General features: G+C 41.9%; 1 protein-coding gene across 1 annotated transcript in view; it reads right to left on the reverse strand.

Moving 5' to 3' along the window:
• Cpne8 (copine 8) overlaps nucleotides 1-25,668 on the reverse strand; it is a 176,396-nt gene that overhangs the window by 93,717 nt on the left and 57,011 nt on the right. The window contains exon 6 of the mRNA XM_032885320.1: nucleotides 13,156-13,232. Within this exon, the coding sequence (XP_032741211.1) occupies nucleotides 13,156-13,232 (77 nt within the window). The remainder of the gene's footprint in view (nucleotides 1-13,155; nucleotides 13,233-25,668) is intronic.

Genomic DNA, 25,668 nt, shown 5'->3' on the forward strand with positions numbered 1-25,668 from the left:
CAGTATCCCCGGCCTGGAGCCAAATTACCTCCAGCTCTCATCCCTTTATAAAGGTCCCTTTATAAATCATTCCATTCTTCACTCACCTCAAGAGTCTTACCTAACATTCTGTGACTATCAGATAAATCCTTTGGAAATGAACTTCCACCAGCCCTAAGGCTAAGGATGCCATCGGATAACATTTGAAGCCTCTAACAGATCTCCCAGGCTGGCTGTAACCTGCCTATCTGATGCTTCCACCAATGTATTGTGAAAGTGCCTTGATTTTATTTTTACCTCCGTTCTGTTACTATAGAAACTGTATGAAACAGTTACCATGTTGGAGCGTGGAATTTGGGTTGACATGAATCAGTATTCCTGGGCCACAACCATTCTTACTCGGCTCCAGAATAAAACTAACTTGTTCTTTTAGAGGTAAGGGTGTGATTTGAGCTAGGCAAAATCTGTCTGATCTGCCCTTGTGATTGATATATACTATGCTCCGACCGCTGTTAGGAACAGAGGGTGACAAGGATTATAGTGCCTCGTGGAAGACACTAGGGGCAAAAGACAAATCAAACCGGAGGTTCTAACTGGACAGAAGTGGGAAGGGAGGGGCAGAGCACGTCATAGATACATTAAACCTCATCTTGTCACCTTGACCCTCTGTTGAAGCCCTAGTAAGGGTTGTGACATTCCAGACAGGTTTTTCAGCCTTTTCCTGCTACGTGACCTTGATTCCCTGGTTGTCAGATTACCAAACAAGAACAGTAAAACAAAGAAGCCCATATGACTAAAACTTTCCAGGCCGGACAGATGGCTCGGCAGGTAAGAATACTTCCTGGTTCAGCATGACGGTCTGAGTTCCAATGTAAAAGCCCCCATGTAAAAAGCAGTGTATGGCCTCTTGGACCTGCTGTGGAGACAGGAGTGTTGCTTCGACTTGCTGGTTGGAAGCCTAACTCAAGTTTCAGTGAGAGGCCCTTTCTTAAGTGAGTAAAGCAAAGACAGAATAAAACACTGGTTGTCCCTGGCTTCCCTCCACATATGCACACAGATGCCTATACCCACAAATGTGTGCGCACACACACACACACACACACACACACACACACACACACACACACACACACACACACGCACCAGTCTGTTCAAACTTTCTGCAGGACCCTAGGCTTGGAGAAGAAACTGAAAGGCCTCAGCACCAGGCCACCAGCCAGTAAGTGCCTGTCTTTCAGGAAAACACTTCCCACCATTCTAAGAGCCCATCACAGGCCACCAGCCCTGCATATTTCCCCGCCTTGCCTCTTCTCTTCTCTAAAACTGTAGCACTGCCACAAGCAAAAAGGAGAAAAACTGGGGGTGGTAGGGGCTAGGGATGTCCTCTCCTGGTTTGGAAAAACTGGGATAAATCTAATTTCTATTTCCTAATTTCTTTTAAAATACATGGAAACTAAGTGGCATCCAACTTGGTACCGATGTAACTCAAGAAACTAATACATGCAAATCTGTAGAGGACAGAGCATAGGAAATGCTGTTGTTGCTATGCTCAGTGTACCTGAACTTTGGGACAGAACACAGAGGTTACAAAATGTGTACTGCTCAGTACTCGTAGTGGTTGGAATAGGTTTGGCACCCAGAGGCTCATGTGTTTGAATGCTTGGTCCACAAGGGGTGGCAATACCAAGAGGTGTAGCCTTGTTAAAATAGGTGTAGCCTTGTTGGAGCAATTGTGTCACTGTATAGGTGGGCATTGAAGACGCCTAGTGCTCAAGGTCTGCCTGGGATGGAGGAGTCTCCTCCAATGGAGAAGGCCATGGAGAGGAGTCTTTTGATGTTGCCTTTGTATCAAGATACAGAACTCTTGGCTCCTCCAGCACCACGTCTGCCTGGATGCTGCCATGCCTTGGCTTCCTGACATCATGATACAGGACTGGAACTGTAAGTCAGCCCTAATTAAATGCTGTCCTTTATAAGAGCTCCCTAGGTCGTGGTGTCTCTTCACAGCAATGGAACCTTGACTAAGACAGAATGAGTAGCTCTGAGTGGAATATGCCAGAGCGACCAGCGACACAACCTAATTGTGGTTCAGTGAGCTCTGAAGCCCTTCTAACACAGCACAAGAGCACATCCACATAAAAATCTAACAGGTGAGAGCATGGGAGAGAAAAGAAATGTGCTCACTGTGTATCAATATTTCTTAGATGTGTAGTTATGGGGGGAAATACATCATTGCCAAAAGAGCTATCCAAATGCAATGTTTTAAAACTAGTGACAGATTTAACTTAATTGTCATACATGTATCTTTTCCTGCAATATACTGTATTACCAACAAAATTTTGGTTCCAGAAATTATAGCGAATTGGTTATCAAAGCGAAAATAATACTAATTTTCACTTTTAAAATGTATCATATGCCTGACAACTGAAAGTAAAACACTCATTTACATTTTGAACTGTTGTCTACATCAAAAAGTTCATTTGTCACACTGCAAATTTAATATTGGAGCCACTCATGACCTTGTGTTATAGACACAATGTCAGTGTTGACATTGAAAAAAGAAGACACTGCAATAGTATAGAATGGTAATTCTTAAACACCTCATATGCCACAAGTGTCTAAGAAGTTATTTTATGCAGCTTTGATGCGCTAATCTACCTACATATTTATAGAAATCTTAAGCTAATAAATATTACTAAACCCTACTCCCTGCCTAAGTATGATAGTTTTTGCACTTGTAGCAAGGATTTGATAATATAAAACTGGCATTGTGACTCCTGAGAACCAAATGTAAGGTTTTTACATACACAAGAAACGCTGGAGGTGCGGTTCACTGGTACAGCATTTTCCTAGCATGGACAGGATCCTGAGTTTAATTCCTAGCACTAAAGAATGTAAAACAAAGTGAAATACTTAACCAAAGACTGCATATAAAGGTGACCATCATTCTACATTATTCTCTTTAGTAAACATACATCGAATTACTCCTCTTCAAAGACCCGCAGGTCTCTGTAATCACGGGGCTTTGATGCTCTCCTTTTATAGCGTTTGGCAGTTGTTATTTAGGGCAAAGATGGGAGTTTGTTCAGCCTCCAGCCTGTGCTAAAGGGATGCTCTTGTTTTGCCCCAGAGAGCTATAGGCATCCTGCTCCATGTAAGAATGCAGAATACTGAGATGAACCATCATTGATTTGTCCTGTTTGATTTCTCTGTTGTCCTGTTTCATTCAGAGTTTGCTTAAGAAAAGGCAATAGAGAATTTAAAGCAAACAAGCAAGTAATCAAAGATGGTTCACCAGGAGGGGAGAGGACTTTAAAAAGATGCTTGGAGGGGCAATGCTGTCAAACTACATGCTTATTTTTAAAACTACTACAACTGAAACCATTGGTGCAAAGGTCTGAAAGTGCATGTTGGAAGGGATTTTCCTTGGAAATGCCAGTTTGCTCTGCAGTTATTTGTGTCTGGGACCCTGCATCTGAACTGACTCGATCTGAATTAAGATCCAATTGCTCTACTCCTGTGATGACAGAGGGCGGGATCGATACTACTCTCAAAGCAGACAAAAGGCTTTCTGGAATATTGAAGGTTTTTACTTACTGGAGTGTGGGCTCACAGATTGATATCCTGTGACTCTTATCCACTCCTAGAATGACAGTGCACCCCAGTGAAGGCTGATATACAAAGTCCATGAACCAAACAAACAAAACTTAACCTCATCTTCGATCTCCTCCACAACGGAGGAGGGGTTGCTTACTAGAAACTTTGAAAAAAAAAAAAAAAAAAGAACATCTCCTGATGATTGTGGTTGAAGTTAGGCATTCCCTACTCTTTTAAGTTACCCAATACTGTATAAAAAATCCCTCGTTTGAACCAATCTTTTGCTAACAAACCATAATCAGTGTCCCAACCAAGCAAGGTGAATGAACCTCTTTGAACATCAAAACTCCTGAATTCTCTTCCACCTTCCTAATAAAATTCATACTACTAAAAATGGCCTACACAGCAGTCTAAGCTAACCTAACTCCCACTTAAAGAGAAGGATGAGAGCTATGTATTTAGTGGATAAGCAGGGAACTTAGCAAGATCAGGAGTGGCTGTCAATCTGCTCCATTCACACATGGCTCTAGTAGTTTCTTGACCATAATTAGTTTCCAATAAAAGTTTTTTAGGTAAACTAGTATTTTAGTAAGAATCCCTAAGACATTTACCAAACCAATATTTTACCTAACAGAGAAATTAAAAACTCTCACCGCTCTTTCATTTTTCTCATAGTAGAAGGCCCACAGGAGTTACAGCCAAGCCTCATGTGATCGAAGGAAACGCCACATCTCTGCAGAATGACAGACTAACCGTTCTGGGGTTTGTCTCTGATGGTGACATGCAGAGCCATTTTGATGCAAGTAAATTCATTTTGTCTACCTTTTTCATGACTCACCCTGTGTTTTCTGCACCTTTCCATCCAGAAGAGCTCATCTACCTACGTGACACTAGCTGTAGCTGTGAGAATCTCAGACTAGCACAAAGCACCGAGTCAAATGTAAATATCCGGCTGTTTGGGAACACATGGCTTTTTTGAAATAAATAATTACGCTTGTGGAGCTCTTTCCAGAGTTTATAGAGAACACTGAGCAGAAAAAACTGCTTCAGCTAACGGTTAACCTTCTGTCATACATGAGGTTCACAAGGATGTGGCAGACACATAAGGAATTGACTGTAGAAATTACCATTCCCTACCCCAGAAGGAGACAAGTTCTGTTTACTCTATGCAGCTACAGCATCTAATGTCCCTCTGAAATGCACTAACTTTTAATATATTGGGTTACATTGTTTTAGTTTCTTTTGTTGCCCTGATAAAGTATCCTGACCAAAGCAACTTAAAGGAGAAACTGTCTGTTTTGTTCACAGGTAGGACAATAACCTACCATTTCACAGACTTCAAGGCAGCAAGAACATGAAGCCACTGGACACAATCCACGCACAGAGCACTGCACTACTGCATGCTTACATGCATTTCCCATCGCCCTTTCTGTACATACAGCCCAAGACCTCAAACACAAGGTATGGTGCTACCAAGAGGATCTAGGTCCTTCTACGCCAAGGACTGGGATTAAGATAATGTACCAGTCATTCTCAGAGGCCCTCCTGCCGGGTGTTCCTAGAATGTGCCACATATAAATATTACTAATATGTACATGCACCCGTGGGATCAACACAAACACAAAGGTTCTTAACTGACACCAAACTGGAGACTGGGTTCCCTTGCCATTGTATAAGAGCATAATACATGCATCTGACACTGCAGGACACTTAACAGCAACCAAGCTGCGGTATAAAACACAAATAATAAAATGTGCAACTCATCTCATTGCCCCAGCGTGACATACAGGCACACACACTTAAACCAGACAACATAACTTCAGTACTTTAGATAACATTTACATAATAAAATCAAGGTTGCTTTCCTAGTGTCCTTTCCCTAAATTGGCTGAATTTCTACCTTAACGCAGAGAAAAAGACAAAAGCAAGGGAGAGAGAAAAGGAAAGAGAGGAGGGTAGAGGGAAGAGATTAACCGATTGGACATTAATGAGTGCTCTGCTAAGTTACTGGATACTTTTAATAAAAGTATGAACAGTAGCCACTAATTTAATGTTTATCAAACCCAGTGTTCTCCGAGACAAATTTACCACACAACGCATTGCTATTTCCTTCAATAACTATCCTAAACGTGTATTATTGGGGTGTTTCAAAATAGGAATTGGACCTAAGGAATTCAGAGCAATTCGCTCAAATTACAAACCTGAGAAATCGTGAAACACAGTTCTGATTACCTCCAAAGTTTAGCTACACCACCCTCCCTCGCAAGAGCTGTATATTTTCCCCTGCGCCAAATTAACTGTTATGTCACTAATGTAACCCAAGGCAGTAAGATTATATGTCACAGTTAAGATCTGGCCTGCTGAAAGTCTACTCGTTTAAAAGGCCTGGTTTCTAGGGAGCACAGATTAGAAAGTGAGACCTACTAAGGGTCTTTAGGTTATCATTATGTGTCTCTTTCTTTTTGTTTGTCAGCTACACACTAAAGGGCTCTGCATTCCTGCCACAGTCTTCTGCCTTTGTATAAACCAAAGCAATTCAGCCAATCCATCATGCAATGGAACTACGGCAGAGGAGTCCAGTATTTATTTCCTCAGGTGCTAACTGTAGTGATGGTTAGGGGTGGTGATGTAGAAACACGAAGTTATGCACCATGCTTATGGAAGAGCTGAGACTTAACAGCTCTGACTCGAGTACAATGTACGGGCCACCAAAGTAAATTACAGAGCATAAAAATATTGAATTAGTTTGTTGAGCTTACAGTCAGCATCTTGGTTACTTCTTTACTACTGTTAAAAGACACCATGACCAAAGTAATTTAAACAAGGAAGCCTTTGACGTGGGGCTCATGGTTCCTGAGGGGAGTGGAATTCATGACCTTCATGGTGGGAAACATGGCAGCAGTTGGGCAGGCAAGACATGGAAGGAATAACTGAGAGCTTAAATCTTTTCCACAAGCACAACAAGAGAGACAGACAGACACAGAGTAGACAGACAGAGACAGATGCAGAGAGATACAGAGAGAGACTGACAGAGATAGACAGAGACAGACAGACAGACAGACACACTGGGGACGTCGTGGAATTTTGAAACTCGAACCTCACCCCCACTTCCCCAGTGACGTACCTCATCCAACAAGGCCGCATTTCCTAACCCCTCCCAAACAACTCCATCAATCGGGGCCAAGAATTCAAATACATGATCTTATGGGGCCCATTCTCATTCAAACCACTTACACCAGATAATACAGTCACGGATATGTTTGAGATAACTTTACAGCATAAACTATGTCAAAGCTGGCTATATTTTAACATGCAGAAAATTACACAATAAAAATGTGGTCTTTTCTTACTGTAAATTTTTCAAAATTCACCTTCTAGACAAACTGTCCTTGACTTAGCCCTTCCTCCTCTTCTTCCTCCTCCTCCTCCCTGTTCCCCCTTCTCCTTTCTCCTCCCTCTGCCCCCTTCTCATCCTCCCTCTGTCCCCTTCTCCTCCTCCCTCTGCCCCCTTCTCCTCCTCCTTCTGCCCCTTCTCCTCCTCCTTCTGCCCCCCCCTCCTCCTCCCTCTCCCCCCTTCTCCTCCTCCCCCTGCCCCCTTCTCCTCCTCCCTCTGCCCCTTTCTCCTCCTCCTTCTGCCCCCTTCTCCTCCTCCTCCCTCTGCCCCTTTCTCCTCCTCCTTCTGTCCCCTTCCCCTCCTCCTCTGCCTCCTTCTCCTCCTCTTTCTCCTCTCATAGTGATAGGTGATCTCCACAGGCATCAGACAACACAAAGATGAGTCCTCACTGGAGTCAGACCCACATGCCCACACTGACAAGCTGAACTTCAGATGCTGTCAGGTCCTCTCTGTCTCAGTCTTCTCATCCCTCAGCTTCCCTTCAGCCTTGTTCTTTACCCATCCTTCCTGGTGGTAGCTTCAGCACTCATCTGTCTCCTCCTTGAGGACTATGCAACAGTTAGGAACCCTGTGTCCCATGGATACCTCAGTCTGGTCTTCAAGCACCACTTACCTCAGGGTCCCACCCTGTGCCCTCCACAGTTCACTTGCCCTCCTCAGAGCCTCCCTTTATCCTCCACCCAAACCCCACCGCCTAGACCACAAGTCACTACTTCCCATGACCTTTCCCCTCTACTTCCTTCAGCTAAAAAGCAACTGGTCCATTACCACAAGGGCTCCCTTTCCTTTCCAGATCAAGGACCTGCCTTCCTGCCACTAACCTACGCATTCTGGTCCCATGTCCTTAACCAGATGACCCCCGTTGTACCCATGCTTGCTATGAAAGGGACAAAACCAGAATGTCTATTGCTTGAGGAACACAGTCCATCCTTTCTCCACAGAAGATAACGGCATTCTTAAACTGGAGCCGACTCTAGTGTTTTTAGAGACTTCTGAGTCCATCTCTGCACTCCTCACAGATAGAGGCAGGAAGGCTCTGAGACCATCATGAAGAAAGTTGGATCCAATCTAGCAGCATAAAAGCAAACAAAACAACAACAACAGCAACAACAGACGACAGAGCTGAGTGGAAGCAATGCTTATTAATTGCTAATTAGCTGCTAATGAAAGGGGGCAGGAGTCACAGACACACAGCAAAGGCTACAGACAAGCAAACATTGCATCACCAAAAATGTACGGCAATAGAACATATATATATATGTATATATATATACATATATGAATATAGAATATAGAATATAGCCTATCCAACAAAGAAAAAAAAAAAGACTCTCCGGGAGCTGCAAAAATGCAGAACTGCTAATAAAATGAAAGCAAAAGTTTTGAATACCAATTTCAAATCACTTCACTTTTGTTCTTAGAGACTATTTTTTAAATAGTGATTTTTATTTAAAAAAAAAAAAAAGAGAGAGAGAGCTTAAGGCTTCCAATGATGGCCGTAACTAAAGCCCAGAAATACAATAGCTAAGTTGAAATTCAGATTCTGATTGTTTCATAAAACACGTGGCTACACACAAGTAGCCTTTTCTGCCTTTGTGACAAACCTGGCTTAGTTGTCAAAGGTTTGATTAATGAATAATTTAGAGCGCTACTTTGTCTTCTCTAAATTCCTCCAATTCTACGGTTATTATTCATTTAAAAGTGCTTGTCTTGGGAGGTAATGATAACTCGGCTGCAATTAGGAAGCTGGCAAAGAGTCCTCTGAACATTTTATCAGCACACAAACCAGGCCACGTAGAGGGAAGAGAACAAGAGGGTACTTTGAATAACGTAGAACATGAACGGGAAACCAGAAGCTGAATCTCTGATCCAAATGAACTAGTAAATAAATGTTAAACCCATCCGGATAATGCAATGTAAGATAAATAGCACATGAGACACAGGAAGAATTTCAACATTCGGGATGAATCAATTCTGTTTGCTGTGGGAGTATCTCCTACCCCAGGAGGTACTTTGTGCTGCATTTCAAAAGTGTGTGTTCAGCAGTGCCCTTTGACAGAGCCCGTCACACAATTGCAAAGGAGCTGCCTGCAAGCAGGAGCGGGCACAGACCCCATCTCCAGCCCTAGCCGTGAGGGACACTGTCCATTTTGAGTGGCTGCCTGGCCAGGGTGGAGGAAGGTGGTCCAAGAGGGAGGGGACTGTGGAGAACAGATACTCACATCCTCGCTTCTTAGGAGTCTGCCATCTCGTGTGTGAACCACATCATCTGTGGCTCACTTTGTAAATTCCGCTTTTATATACCTCATGATGAGATGAACGCTTTCTGAAATCTGCATGTCAGACTGGAGAGACAGCTCGACGGTTAAGAGCACTGGCTGCTCTTCCAGAGGTACTGAGTTCAATTCCCAGCAACCACATGGTGGCTCACAACCATCTGTAATGAGATCTGATGCCCTCTTCTGGTGTATCTGAAGACAGTGACAGTGTACTTATATGTAATAAATAAATATTTAAAAATAAAAAAAAGCTGTGTGTCACTGAACTTCCTATGGGAGAAGCACCTTTCTGACTCCATATTATTAATGTTTTCTTACCTTTGTCCTTCCATGCACAGCTACTCTCTTCTACTAAAACCAACATGTCCACTATCCTCAATCTTTTTCATCTCTAGGGGATTTTTTTTTCCTGTTAGAAGGATTCATGGGAAACGGTAAAATACATAGAAATGGTGTCAGTGGGTCAGCAAGGACGGGTATGAACCTGGGAGAGGATGTGGAAGGGCCAGCTCCTTTGGAGAATGCCTTGACAGTACAGGCGGCCCAACGGAGCTCTCAGGAAAGGTGTGTCCCTGGCTTTCTCAATACAGCTGCACTTTTTCAACAAGAAAACTTTCATTTGCAGTTGAGGTAATGGAGTAAAATGTCATCTGTCTAGAAGGAGGCCTGTCATTGGACAAGAAGGAAGAATGGGTGGGAGAAAAGTTTGAAGGAAGAGGAGGACCGGAATGGAGAGGAGGAAGAGACAGGAGGGACAGGGAGAGAAGCCGTGGCAGGACAACATGGCAGGTGACGTTAAGATTCCACACTGTACCTTTACAGGTTGTTACAAATGTTTTTAAGAGATGGATGTGTATTGGGTTTCATATGTTTAAGTGGGCAGTTATATCTTATCAATTGGGTCAAAAAAAAAAAAGTCATCTGTCTAGAAGCTGCATTATTACCAGAAGACCCTGAACTTTTAGAGTAGCCTGTGGAACTCTTTTCTTGTCTATTCGCGCCCTCCAGACACATGCACAGGTATAGATTTTCAGGAAAGCCAGTCTGATTTTGAGCAGGAGGACCCATAACTACATGTAATCACTCCAATCCCTTGTTCATCTGAGGTGAAGCAATGACTGAGGTCACAGAGCATGGGTGTTACCTGGTACTTTGACAAAACCTAGCAATAGTAGCGTTCCACTAGCAAGCCCATCCAATGTGCCTTCACTCTCTGTTGACTGGCTGTGTCTCAGCTCCCTCACGTTCTTTCTGCTCCATTTGCTCAAGTATTGAATGAATGCCTTCACCTCAGACACTCATTACCTTCCTGCAATCTCTACAGTTTTATTTCTCGTCATCTTTCTTTATTTCTTATCTTTTGTGACCAGTCTCTGTGATATTCGAATTCTGGATTTCATCACCCACTTACTTCTACTGGGGCTCGTTGCCCACCATAGCCACTTTCTTAGAGACCTCTCAAATTCTCACACTCAAACAAGAAGCCTCTTGTGGCAACATTTTTCTGAGTGCTTACCTGAGAAAACTGTTCAGTAAAGACATATGTGTATTTAGACATTTGAGTAAACTGTACTGTTTTCTGTAACATACATGCGACATCGAAACAATGAAGTTGTCTACATTTTCAAAATCCCATAGAGCACAATGAGTGGAATCCACCCTCATGGTATCAGTGGTGATAAGACTCTGTCATATTAGCTGTCCAGCCTCAGAAACCACTTGGCAAACCCCATGAACAACTCTGCAAAGCCAATACAACTCAACTGCTACTGAATTCTCTCTACATCTGAATCGTGCGCCAATCATTACCCTGCATCCTGTTACCTCTTAGCACAAACTGACATTTGTTGGTCTCTTCCAATGGGAATTTCGAGTCTACTGAACCGAGGGTACAATCGGACGCTGTGCAATCGTCATCCCACACCCCGGTGAGTATAATAATCCCAACTTCTAAAAAGATGTCTAAGAATTCATAAAAACACTCTATCATTAAAGCGTGTTTTAAAACTGGAATTATGGTTGCCTCTTGCGGAGGGAATTAAAGCAATTAAAATTGTCCAATAAGATCACCAACTTGATAATGTGATGACCGGCTTAGAAAAAAACACCATTCCTAGTTCTCTCATCTGAAATGAAAACTTGATGCTTCACTGTGTATGCTTTCTCTTGAAAAGTACTAAAGATATGTTTAAGAGAGCAGAGAGGGTAATGGAATTTTTTTTTTTTGATTGAAAAAATGAAGTCAATTTCATGCTATTCTAGGAACCTTTAGGGATGTCACTTGGCTAGAAAATGGCACAACAATTAAAGGCACTTAGTGCTATTTATTTTGAACCTTACTTACAGCTAACTGTTCAACGACATATTAGTGGTTTTATTTTGTAAAAGGATCTCACATTATACATGGGCTAGCCTGGAACACTCATTATGTATCCTAGGCTAGTCAGGAACACTGTCATTATGTATCCTAGGCTACTCTTAATCATTGGCGATCCTCTTCCTCCATTAAATGCCATACCTGGCTTTATTAAGCGGACTAAACTGAGAATAAATAGGTTTTCCTACTAAAGCACTGAAGTTCTATAACTGCGTGAAAATGAATTATTCATAACAGGAATGTTTAAAAGGGAATAGCCGAATCGAAGTCCTCAAACTGATATTTGGCAATTATTTCAATGAAAATCATGGTAAATAAAGGAGGCTAAAATGAATAGTCCCCCTAGCTTAGTAGCTAAGAGGTTTCATATAACACTGAGGTACACACGGAGTTAAATTTTATACAGAAACACGAGAAATAGGAAGTGGCACTTTCATGTACCTGGGGCTAAAGAACAACAAATCATTTGACATGTTCATCTAGTGAGTTTGAGGATCATGAAGACAATGGGTTAAATTTTTCCTAAAGGTTAGGCATCGTGGCTAGTTCCTAGTTCTTGAACTTTTTTTCCTAGATCTCCTGATTTTTAGAAATAAGATAAGTGAATTGAAGTGATCAGAATGGCACACTGCTCCCTCCACAAACTCTCACAAGCAAAAGCAATTATGGAATTCCCATGTATTGGGTGCTGGGGATAGCAGGGCTGGTAGCCTCTTCAATTAGAGTGGCCATTGACAACATAAAATCTGGCTGGTTGCTCTTCCCTCATGGGAGGAGGGAGCACCATAAATGTAATCAGAGCTTCACTTGAGAGGCCAGCCACTTCCCCTGGCTCCACAAGTGACATACTCTGCCTTTCCAGCTGCTTGGTCTCAGGAGGTGCTGGACACCCAGGACCTGGAACGGCATTCAGAAGTCTCACGCTGAGGTAGGACTTCTCGTTGGTTTGGCTGTTTGGGCCTCAGTGGAAATCTAGTAAGTACCACCAGCCCATGCTTCTGTAAGCTCGATAAACTTACTGGTTCACTGGCAATCGCTTCTTTGGTTTGTCATTGATGCTCTATTGGAACAGATTGTTCACATCCCCACACCCCCCCAACCCCCGGGAAAGTCACATAGCAGTTAACTCTTAAAATCTCAATAATCAAAAGTACACATTGAACAGTTTGAAAGCAGCGTCACACATACTCCCTGACTTTTGTTTTCCAGACCCCCTGACTTAAAGAAATGTTTTGTTTTTCCGTAAAAGTATGAAACCTAATGATGTAAGCAAAAGGAACAATGTGCGTTTCCTTTCAAATCTGACCAGTTCATCATCTGACTATGATTTCTTTTTTTTGCATAACATATGGCAGCTGGTGCACATTCTTCATTGAAATGTCAAAATTGGTCACTGGAAGAGAAAAATCCCCATTAAATAAATGTAAAAGTCTCTTTTGTCCCACAGCCATCTATATTCATGAGTTCCAAACGGCTAACACAGAAACGCCAGAGTTGACATGTCACTGTCTGAATTAAAATGTACTTACACTATTGGCTTTTCCAGACGACTCCCCTGTGAACCAACAATCTCCCCCAATGTACAAAACACTTGTCCCAGAAAGTCCTAAAATAGATAAGAGGATTAAAGCTCATAAGTTCCCACACGGTTGTGTAGTAGATATTCCGCGCATCACTTTTGCATAACTTTTCAGTACTGAAATACAGAATTCTCCGTTCCAAAAATAAAACAAGCCCAACAGGAATCGACTTAAGCGTGCCAACTCTCCTCCAAAGCTCGCACGTTATGTCATACTTTAGTCACAGAACCAGCTTGCTGTTTTGAGTTTCGGGGACTTGCAGCGTCACAGGACCACAAAACAAGGGCTCTGTCAAGAAGCCCCAAGCTCCGGGATAACCTGGACGCTTTCAAGGTCTTGTTATCCTAAGAGCTCTGCAGGGCGGAGCTTCGTGTACTGAATGCCCCAAGGGAAGCCCTCCGACTGCAGACATCAAATATGTTTCTTTTTTTCTTCAGTAGAGTCTATAAATCTACTTGTTAAATGTGCAAGGTGTGATACCGAGTTCACTAGAGTTTCAGAGAAAGAAAAATGACTTCTCAAATTAAGAAAAAAAAAAAAAAAAAAGAAGCCAACCCATGTTACAGATATCTAAACTGATGTTTGAAGGAAGCGACTTGCTTGGAACCACGCTGAAAACCCAGAAGATGAATTCGAGGCTCCAAAGGGTGCTGTGTCCAGCCCTGCTGCTGAGAGTGGGAGCTCTGGACTCAGGGACACAAAAGGGCAAAGAGCCACAGAAGTAAAATCCCTCATTGTGCAGTGTGGGGAAAGCAGGAAAATGAGGCCGGATAGTTCTAAGTCCAAACTGGAGAAAAAGCCCCGTACAGATTAGGAAGGAAGCCTTGAGAGGCAGTCGGGGTCAGACTGAACCGTTAATCCTAGAGGAAAGATCAGGCTACAAGAGTGCAAAGAAACAACTCAAGTAAGGAGAAGTGGAGGTGAAGGGCCAGAACTCTCTAGGCTGGACAAGCAGAAGCAAGCCGACAGTGTAGGCCAGTGCAGGGACACCATCAGAGCGGAGCATCGGGACCATTCGGCTCTAGTACCTGCTGGGACCATGGGCTCCTAAGAGGAACGACTTTGCACTCAGGAGACTACAGTTGCTAATATGAAGCAAAGACCGAGCCAAGCTCTCAGTGAGTGGTGGGAAACAGATTTGGTGAACTGGGCCCGTGTGTGGCAGGGGCTGGAGGCAGAGGGAGCAGACCAGAGACCGGAAAATTCACTCTAAATCTAGAACTTGGTAACACATAAAGGGCTGTACTATCTTTAAAAACACAGGTCTTTAAGAATTTGTTTGTAAATGTACAAAACAACCTAAATCCTCATTTATAAATCATTCATCGTTAAACCCATTTAAATCGAAAGTCATTAGCACACTGTGTCAATTTCAACGTATGTTTAAAATACATCGGAAGTGGAATAGAGCGGAAGCTACGTAGAGCTGAAGGCTCGACCTTCCATATGCTTGGTATTTGGAAAGTCAGCGGCAGAAGGCACTTTATGGAGCACTCCGGAACTGTTTGCTGAGAATATCAATGGGCAACTGCAAACACATGTTAAACGGATGTCTGGAACATGCAGGATTAGCAAAGGCTGCAAGCCACTGCACGAGAGAACACAACAGGAATCGGTTTACACACCTACCAGCACACAGGGGAGCACCACTGCGTAACAGACAGAAAATTCCACAAGCTAAAGCAATAAAACGGGTGCTGCTAGTTACACTGTGAATCTACGAGAATCCTAGTTTCCTTTTCCTGTTGTATGTCCACAGCATCCGCCCCCCCCCGGGGTCTCTTCTGCATTTCTGAGAGTGTGCATTCTATATCAAGCAACACATTCACTACTCAGCACACCGTGTTTACTAAGCAGTCTCGGTGTGGGAGACTTCTAGTCGATGTGTGTTTTAGCTGGCTGGCTGGCTCGAGTCTGGTATGTATTTTTACAGTACACTCATGTGTAAACAATTAGTGTCTTTCGGTGGGTATTTTTAGGTCTTTCTGGCTGGAGGTAGAGAGGGAAAAGAGAACAAGCTACCCCATAAACTGTCTCACTGCTTCCTAGGCTGGTGCTGTGACCCACTTGTGGAATTATTATAATTAGATCGTGATGATATTTCCAGGAATAAATGCAGCCTCTTCTACAACCCCTACAGGCCAGATGTAGCCTCCTGGAGAGTCTGAGGCAGCTGAGAAATGCTTTAAAGTATAACACAAAAATGGCTACTGGATTCTCCCTAAAATGACCATGAGAACGGTAAATATTTATCACACTCATTTCTTTATAGTTTAAATAGGCTCATACTATATGAAAACCATTCCGCTCAAACCTAGGACTCATTGAAACTTAAAATCTATCCAGTTATTACCCTCAATATGCTGAGGCCAAAAATAACAGAGAGATTAAAACAAGGAGAGAAGAGAGCAGCAAGGATTAACTAACAACAAGAATGAGAAGCGGTAGCCAGCCAGTAGGGGTGCTCAGACTTCCCATAGCAATCTACATAGACATTTGTGACAACTAACTGACTCTCAGTCCCTGCGGCTGGAGCCCTGCGGACTACACACAGCACACCGGTTCTCTCTTCTTAGTCTAGACACAGCGTAATAGTCTTCTTCTTTGGATTTATCGTTTTAATTGTTTTTTCAGGATGGATATTTACTGATATGTTCTGTTGCCTGAATTGTATTTTACAGGGTAGCTTCATGCTTGTCTGCATTCTCATTTCATGTCTGCCCTGAGCTTTAGAAATTCTACACATATGAAAAGAAAGCTCTAGAAACAGTGAGGTGGCTCAGAGGGTCTATACTTGCTGCCAGGAAAGCACTGGGACCCACATGACAGCAAGAGGGAAATGATTCTTTTCAGCTTTCATTCAATCTCCACATACATACTATGGTACACACACACACACACACACACACACACACACACACACACTCACACACACACAGAATAAATACATAAATAAAAATATTTTTAAATGTTAAGGGGAAACTGTACTAAAAGAACCAATTTGAGTTGTGTAGGTACAAATACTAATGGTTCATATATATGATTTCTTTGACTCTCTCTCTCTGTGTGTGTGTGTCTCTCTCTCTGTGTCTCTCTTTGTCTCTGTCTCTCTGTCTCTCTCTCTCTCACACACATACACACACACACACACACACACACACACACAGAGTGAACTTACAATATAACATACTACCTTTGAATGGAATCATGAAGGTCTTTGCTATCTGCATCCATACACTAATCATAAACCAATGCTCCTATACCTCAGTAATCCAATCTATAAAATAGACATGGCAATTCCTGTCTCATGTGCCTCATGTATTCCTCAGAGGATTATTTAAGAAAATATCTATAGATAATATATGCAAAGCACTTGGAATATAAGTCTGGAACATAATCCTCCTACCCCCTGGGCTAAAGCCTTATTCCATACTCACATTACTTGATCCAAGAACCCAGTACTGGAATACTACTCTACCTATCTAAAATATCTTCAATTCCAACTCCCCTCTGCAGTCATGGGAGATCACTGCGAGTGCTGTATAGCCACGTAGGTGTGTCTTACACACCCACTCACCTTTCATGTTGTACACACATAAACATACATGTGCAGAAAATGTTCTTAAAGTGGTGGTACAGTGAACCCAGAAGTGTCATCTGACTTTTGCTACTAATGCACCTAGCATATCACGAACCTAGTACTAGGCAACTTCCTAAGCATCTCACAGCATAGCGTCACTCCACAGGTCTAATGAAAACTCTGAAATGCTTTTCCTACCTTATCAATGACTGATGTGGATCTGCATAGGTAATTTCCCTAACTAATCAGTGATTTAGGCTAAAAGTCATTCAGGGTTGTGTTGATAGTCCTCTTTAATTTAACTGGGGACAGTCAGCAGCTCATGACTTGACCATTAGATTTTTTTCATGTGAGTTGTGATTTTTCTGGTACCCTTTATTGAGATCATGTAATTAATTTTTAACACATCTATACAAATAGTCAAAGAAAAATGGATGTTAAAAATGTCTTGCATTTGGAGTATTTCAACTCAATGCATTAAAATTGAGAAAACGAAAATTTCTATCCATAGAGATCATATCACTGGTGTTGGCTGCTAACATTAACCTCTGAAATGTCTTTCTCATGTTTCATAATTCATTTCTATTTATTTTATTTTATGAGTTGTTTAAATTACAGTGGAGAATGAGCTGTTAGTTATCTAATACACTGCATTTAGTATGGCAAGCACTTTTAATAGCCAAAGTGCTACATTGTTTCAGTAGGGATTCTTAATTTCTAAATGATCATTAGCACAGTCCTATCATTTGGGACATGAGAAAGTTCACCACTGAACCAATGAGGTCAACATTTTAATAGAGATAATTGGGTATAGTTTAACAATAAGGCAAAACAGCTTTTTTTTTCTTCATACCCAGGGTTTTTACCTTTAATAAAAGATCATTGATGAACAACAGTAGTTAATCCTCTTTCCAATATTCTAACAAAAACTTCTAAACTAATTTACAGAGAAAAATTTGAAAATTCCCCCAATTAAATTTATCTATTTACCCTCTGGACTGATGATTTTCAATACATTTTTGTCATTTTAAGAGTCCAAATTAGGGGGTTGGGGATTTAGCTCAGTGGTAGAGCGCTTGCCTAGCAAGCACAAAGCCCTGGGTTCGGTCCCCAGCTCCAAAAAAAAGAAAAGAAAAGAAAAAAAGAGTCCAAATTAAGGTAGTTAATTCAGCCACTGACATAAAAATTAAGGTTTCAACAAATTGTCAGTCACTGATTAAAGTCAATTATTTAAAAATCATCACAAATATATAACATGCATTTTAAAAAGCAAAAAATTCACACATAGCAGAGCATTTATGCATAAAGTAGTACACATGGAAATAGTGTAAATATCACCTCTTGGAAACATTATCTTCAATAAAACACCAATTCCCAACTAAGCTATTTGAAAAGTCACCTTCTACAGTCCATTTTTCTCATGGGCAGTAAGTAACAAGCAAAGGACTAAAACACTAAGAATACTAGGAAATATTTACTGATAGTTTTTCAGTATTAAATACTTTAGTGTTACTAAGTAACAATATTAAATATTATGTAACATTATCAGTAGGGCCTCTGTTGATACTAACTACTAAATAAGAGCCAATTTTCCACATAAACTATACCAGCTCGTTCAAATTAATGAGTACTTAAGTAACAATCATGCGGCTAAGACCAGATAGTAATTCTAGGTATGACTCAAAAGCATAAGGCAGATTCTAGAAGATTGTACTAACAGGGGATAGGAAACCTGACCCACATACAGAATAGCAATCACAAATACTTCAGGTATGTTAATAGGCTAGATCTCATAGCTAACAGATTAGAAAGCCTTTATCCCCCAGACATCAGAGGATAACATGGGGAACAATTACACAGAGACTCTTTTAATGGTGCGCATAAAGAACATATCTGAAGGCTACACTCATGTAAGGTGTAAGGTGTAGTTAGGAGTTGCCCAGGTTTGGGGAAATGACTGCAGTGTGCTCACTCTCAACTCTCATCAAAGAGGTTTCCCTCCCCAGTACCAGCAGATGGAGACCATTACAGAGAGCAACGATGTCAAAAGGCAGAGAACTGACCATGCGTACCTGACCCAACTGATATTTCTACAACCCCTACACCTAGGCTCAGAGAACATTGCAGAAGAGGGGAGAGAAAGATTGTAAGAGGCAAAAGAACAGGAAGCCTGCTGTGAGATTGTGTCTTCTGTATATGACTGGGACACTACACCCATGAAATCTCAACAGAACAGCTACCTAAACCATGACAAACCTGAAAGAGATTAGTGATGCCCAGAATAAACCTCTTCAATGGATACAATACCAAGTGGTAAATCCTAAAACTATATGCATACAAGACACATTAAACATACTCAGCAGCGTTCATTCATATGTTGATTCACATATGAGGGTACACATGTACACACGTGAATGTACACACATGTATATAATAACTGAAGAAAAACAGGTCATGAATTTGAAAGGAGTGGATACAGGGATATGGCAGCAGCTGAAAGGGGGAAAATGAATCATTAAATACCTTTCAAGTATCTGAGAGGTTGGGGGGACCAGGAGTCAGAGGGAGCAAAGAGAGGAGACAAACACTGTGGGCTCCTGTACGAAATCCTCAGAAAGTGACTGATGACGGCGAGGGAGAAAACCAGACAAATATCTGAGAGGAGCTTAGGGTAGAAAGATCCCAAGAGCAACATTGTTCCTGAGACAACAGTGCATATGAGGCAACAGTGATACCGGAGGGAAAGAAAGCAAGGGGGTGGAGCAGAGCAAACAAGGAAGTACAGTGCTCCCTGGCCTGTGTGCAGAGGAAAGCACTGGGTGGCTTGGAACCAGGCACGTGGCAACAGGCTTTGGAAAATGATGATTGTAGCTAATCTTCCTCGACAGAGTTCCTAAAGGCTCCCGTTCACTCAAGAACCTGTCATCTGGTTTTTTCCATTTGTATTCTCTTTACAGTAACCTAAGCCCTGATACTCTTGATTGGTATTCTCCAGAACCCTGACTCTAGAGTCTCTGAGCATCACCTAGCCAATATGTGCATTTGAAAGCTTACTGGGTGTCAAGTCAAACCTAGCATCAACTTGTCCTTACCACCTGGGTGGGCATCAGTCCGCATCCTTGGCCACAGACACCTCAGCGGTAGACTTCACTGTTTACCCAGGTACTCCCACCTACACTCAAGAGAGCCAAGCAACTTCTCTTATTTCACATCCAACAGGGAATTCATCTGCAATCAAACAGCCATAACACATTCCAGATGGGACTGCTTCTTCCCGTTCCAGTGACTTTAATTGTCAAGTGTGACTCAATGCAGTCAAATGATGACAGAGTCCTAACTGTCATCCCGAGCTCCAATTTTGCTCCTCTGACCTCACTCCTCCTCACTTCAGCGGGCACAACTCCTCACACATCGTTTAAATGCGTAAGTCAAATCACATCGCTCAACAACAAAAAAGTAGAACCCTTAGAGGCATGGCCTATAATCTCTGCCTCCCGTATTCACATGCCCATTCCAAATGAACCACCAGGCTCTCATCAACATTGTCACGTGGCCATGGTACGCTACATCCCTTCCCCGAGGACTTCATCATATTGCCTCTCCCTTTGGTTTTGAAATCCTGCCTTGCTAAGCTTTCCAATAGCTCCCCTCCTCCGTCCTGTAAACTATATACTCAGTGAGTGCATACTCAGGAGAATGACAGTCCTGCCACATTGCTTGGTAAAGGGGAATCTCAAACTGTAGCGCTCTCTGTCCCAGTCTCTTATCCACCACCCCCTATTCTCTCCATTTCAGTCCTTAGTATTATGCTATCTGTAGCCATCAGTGTATGTGCTATAAGGAAAATAACTCATTTAAATCATGTGTTTGTATCTGTCTTCACTGAATACATCTGCCCACCCTGTCTCCTCGGTAACAAAGGATTAGATGTCGGAGACCGTGCACACTTCCCATTGGTGACCTCTCTCTCTACTCTCATGATGCAAGAGTTGATTCAAACATGTTTACTGCTGAACTGACTGTACGGATACATACACCACAATTCAGTTCAGTCATATGCAGGTCAATTTAGTAGTATAGTTTTAATATGAAATTCTCCCCCATGGTCTCACATATCTGAACACTGGTCCCCACATAGTGGCTCTGTTTTGCTAGGATATGAAACCACAAGGGGCTCCCTAAAGTTTCCCTGGGGATGAGCTTTGGAAAGGACTAGCCTGTGCTTGTTTCTCTTCAGGGTCTCAGAATCCCTGTCCATTGCCACGATGTAACTAGCTAACGGCCACTGCTTCCTACCCAAACATCCCCACACTCTCTTCCTTATGTTACTTTATTCACGGATTTTGTTTACTTTTGGCAGGCGTTTAGCCTCAGAAATGAGAAAAGGCACCACGGTACTCAGGTTTACATTCTAATGAAAGAAACTTGTCCTGTCTGTGAACCCCGTTCCTAAGAAAAAACACACATTTCATGGCCCAAGCATTTCATTCTCAAATGAAACTGAAGAATAAAATTAACGCACAGGAGGAAGTTCATAGGCAGAATAGTTAAGAAATGCAAGAAAGACCACGGAAGCCTACACTGGAGGTTAGGGATGTTTGGCAGAAGGAAGCCAGTGAAATGCTACCACGTCTGAAACAAGAATTTCAGTGCCACCTTCTGAAGTCCAGCAAGAAAGGAAAAGTCATTTTGGCTTGCCTCTTGGCTACACATTGTTACAGTTTTAGTGTCCTCTAGTCTGGCAAGCCAACGAGAGTCCTAGAAACATCAACTATGAGCCTATTCTTAACTCTTTTGTGTCTCGCTGAGCTGACAAAAATTAATGTAAAAGTGTGAGATGTAGTTCTGCCAACAACATTAAGATGGATGGGTTTGCTAGTTCCTCAAATAACGACATCCTTCATTCACACTATCTAACGCCCTTGGAAGAAAATATTTTAGTGGAAGTATTTACTTGGAGAACTATTACAAGAATCAATCACATGATGAAGTGAGAACCTGAATTTCATCGCCCTTCACTTGGAGCAAGTATTTCCCCCATTGAAAGCTTTTCAATTGCCAGAGAAACTCATTAAAAATCCCACCTGTGTTTCATGTGACAATATTCCAAACCAAAGCTACAGGTCTACTTTCTGTCTCCATTTTCCCTGATAGTATTATGACTTTTCTTGTTTGGGGGGTAAGAATCTCACTATGTAAACCCTAGCTATCTTGAAACTGCTGGCCTTTAATTCACAGAGACTGTATATATGTCGGTCTTAGATCCCCAGAGACTGAGGGCTGAAATGTCTGTAACATGTGCCACCACGTCCCGCTAAAAGAGATGTATAACCCAAGATCCTAACGATCAGATGACAAACACAGTCATCCTAAAAAGGAATTCCTCCCCAAATCATCAAAATTAACATTTCAAACCCAACGATTTTAAAATCTGTTTCCAAGAAATGATTTGCAGCCAGATCCTTTTTGCAAAAACAACTAAGTGAATTCACCCGCACGGGGATTTGTGCACTTAGCAGTGTTTTCTAAATGACTCTGGTTTGTATTTCACTCTGCACGGCTGGCAGGTAGACAGCTCTGCTGTTAAGAGATTGCCTCTCTGGGGATAGTGCTAGCTTGCAGATTGGTTCCTCTGATCTTTGAAATGCATCATGAATCGCTTAGGGTTGAATGCCCTATGTACTTTTAACCTAAAAATCTGTACTTCGGAGCTTTCAAATAACAGTTTGTGCTATTATTAATTTCTAACAGAACCTCAAGGTAACAATCTTCACAATTCTTACAATTATTCAACCCGCGCATTTCCCCCTTTGGACATGCTTTGTCCTCTTAGAAGTTTAGGCGTTTATTAACTCATTTGTATTGTCTACTGAATGTACGGATTTTTAATTCTTTATTAGACTGACACTGTGTGGGTCTATGCACATGCACAGACGCAAACATATATGTGCATGTGTGTTTGTGTGTGATGTGTACCCATGTGCACGTTTGGGTATGCAAATGAGCAGGGAATGATGGAAATCAGAAGACAATTTTAAGGAGTTATGTCTTTCCTTCTTCAGTATCTTTGTCCTAGGGCTCAAGTTCAGGGTATGTCAGGCCAACATCGGGGATTTTTACCTGATGAGCCATCTTGCTGGCTCCAGGATATATTTTAAATATATTATACAGTAATGGGGATGATTTAGATAACGTAAACTGTGGGGCAGGCAGTCCTTCAAGGAGAACCAGCACGAGAGGGAAGAAGACAGAAATAATTCTTCTGGTGTGAACAGAAGTGACAATCTGTTGAATGTGTGTGAGTTGGAAAGTGTTTAACAGTGCATTATGTATTGTTAAAAAAAAAAAAATGAAGAGGGATTGGGCTCCCAGAGAATATAGGCAGCACAAGGAAGATAAGGAACCAGACATTTTAGTTTTAGGTTTCGGTAGACTATCTACTGGAAGATATTTAACAAGCAAATGAAAGTTGGGTTTGTTTGTGAATTCAAAGTCAGACACTCTGGAATCTCACAAGACACGGAAATAGGACAGCTATCCAGAAGAAAGTGTTCCACAGGGAGCGGATATAAAAATGAAAAAGAAAATACGAGAAATAATATTAAGATCAAGGATGCAGGAAAGAAAAAGAAGCATCGCACTGTGGAAGTAGAAAGTCTTGGGGAGGAGAGGGGGATTCCCAGGCAATTTAGGGAAAATATGTTATTTCCCTGAAGAAAGGGGTCAGTTCTCGCCAAAGGAAAGAAGATGCTTAAGATGACAACTAAGGAACGGTCACGATCTTGCTTACATCCGAGTAGCGCTAGGAGTAAAAACGAGGGTTCAGCTCCTTACAAAGAGCAAAGCAAAGGAAGAAATGAAGATGAATGATTAGAAACAGAGGGCAGAAGAAGTACTATGAGGGCAGATTGGTATCACATTGAAAATTGGAATTTTAAGGATTCCTACTTTTAATTACACATGTATGTGTGCATGCATGCATGTATGTGTGTGGAGGTGTGTGAATGCCAGTAGAGACACCACAGAGAGCAGAGGATCTTTATCCCCAAGGAACTGGAGTTACACGGGGCTGTGAGCCACCCAGTGTGGGTGCTGAGTTACCTGCTCCATCCCACAAATCATCTTAGGGCAAGAGAAGCACGAGACTATTTTGTGAGGTGAAAACACTCTTCTACCAAAGAATTGTTTGAAAAAATATATTCAATGCCATATTTTGGAAGGCATGTGTTTTATATCATAAAGTCTAATAATAACCATCAATTGAAGGGAAATATTTCAGTCAGGTTGGAGGTCCATAAACCTCACATACTTTCCAATTAGAATGGAAGGCAAGTGCACTGATAGGGCCTACATGTCCTTCCATACACACCCTCCAAACATCGTATAACACTCTCTGAAGAGCAGTTTGAACTAAAACAACCAAGAAACACAGAAATTATTTCCCAGGTAAATGGTAGCCTATATTATTTCCAATAAAGGGGAAGTGGGCCACTTTGCCAGGCATATGATGGGCAAATGTAGACATGTGGTCTTTGGAGAACAGAACCTTAGAATAGGTGCTGAACAGAATGATCACATGACCTCAGAAGAAGAGAGAGGAATAGGATAAAAAAAAAAACAGCCTGGTCACCATCCACTCTCCAGTTCCCAGCCTTGGACCAGATAGCCAAGCTCTGCCTCACGTCATTGAGATGATCCCAGTCTATGTGAATGAGTGGGTTCTACTCTCTATCATCGAAACAATCATGCCTAGAGACTGTAGTTCTTTTCCTCGTTCTTCCCAAGAGCATTTAGAAAATTTCTAATAGCCAGGCCTACAAAACACATTCACAAGGCCCCTTCACAATAAAAGCCTATTGCAAAGAGAAAATCTCAGTGCCCATTCACAATGCTATTAACCCATCAGAGAGAGGACCACATTCTCGATGCCCAGCCATGACGCTATGAACCTTTCACAGAGAAAAATATTATTGATGTCCAGTCACAATGCCATAAACCTTCAATGGAAAGCAACACATTTTCAACGCCCAGTCACAAAACTGTGAACCTATCCTAGAGGGAAAACATTTTCAATCCCCAGGCTCGACACTATGGAACTACCATAGAAAGCAACACATTCTCAATGCCCGCTCACAATGCTACAAAACCATCATAGAAAGCAACGTGCTCTCAATACAAAGGCACAACACTATGAACCCACAAAAAAGAACAGCACATTATCAATGTCCAGGCAAAATGCTCTGCACCCATCATAAAGACCTGGTGGAATGTCTACCTCAGTAACCTCTACTAATAGGAAGGAAACAGCCTATTATAGCCTTGTTTTAGTTTATAGAAAAGTCGTTGTGTATATAGTTCTTTTTGTATTTCTTCACCTAATTCTACTATGCTCTTTATTATATAATTAAACAGTATAGCTCCTTTAGTGAACTAGAGAAAATATTTTTTTACTACCCAAGTCCATCTATTAGATTGTGATTACCTCATAAATTCTTTTCTTCTTTGAATAACAACATCCCTCTCTGTAGGCTACAACAGATATTGTATGGCCAACTATCCTGTTTACGGCACAGAACAAAGTCTAGCTGCCCTCCCAACATTGGTTGCTAATTCTACATCTGTAGATGCAGAGTTCACTTTGAACCCTGCTGAACCCTTTTCAGAACATTACTGTATCTGTCCCTCACATAGCTCCTCTCTTATGGTTTGAATGTGAATGTCCCTCATATGCTCATGTATTTGATCAATTGGTCCCAGTTGGTGGCTTTGTTTGGAAAGGTGACTGAACCTTTAGGGAAGCAGACCCTTATTGAAGAGTGTGTCACTGGGTCAGCCTTCAGGGCTTACAGTTTGCCACCCTCCCTCCTCTCTCCTGTCTTCCT

This window comes from Rattus rattus, chromosome 1, assembly GCF_011064425.1.
Source record: "Rattus rattus isolate New Zealand chromosome 1, Rrattus_CSIRO_v1, whole genome shotgun sequence".
NCBI lineage: Eukaryota > Metazoa > Chordata > Mammalia > Rodentia > Muridae > Rattus > Rattus rattus.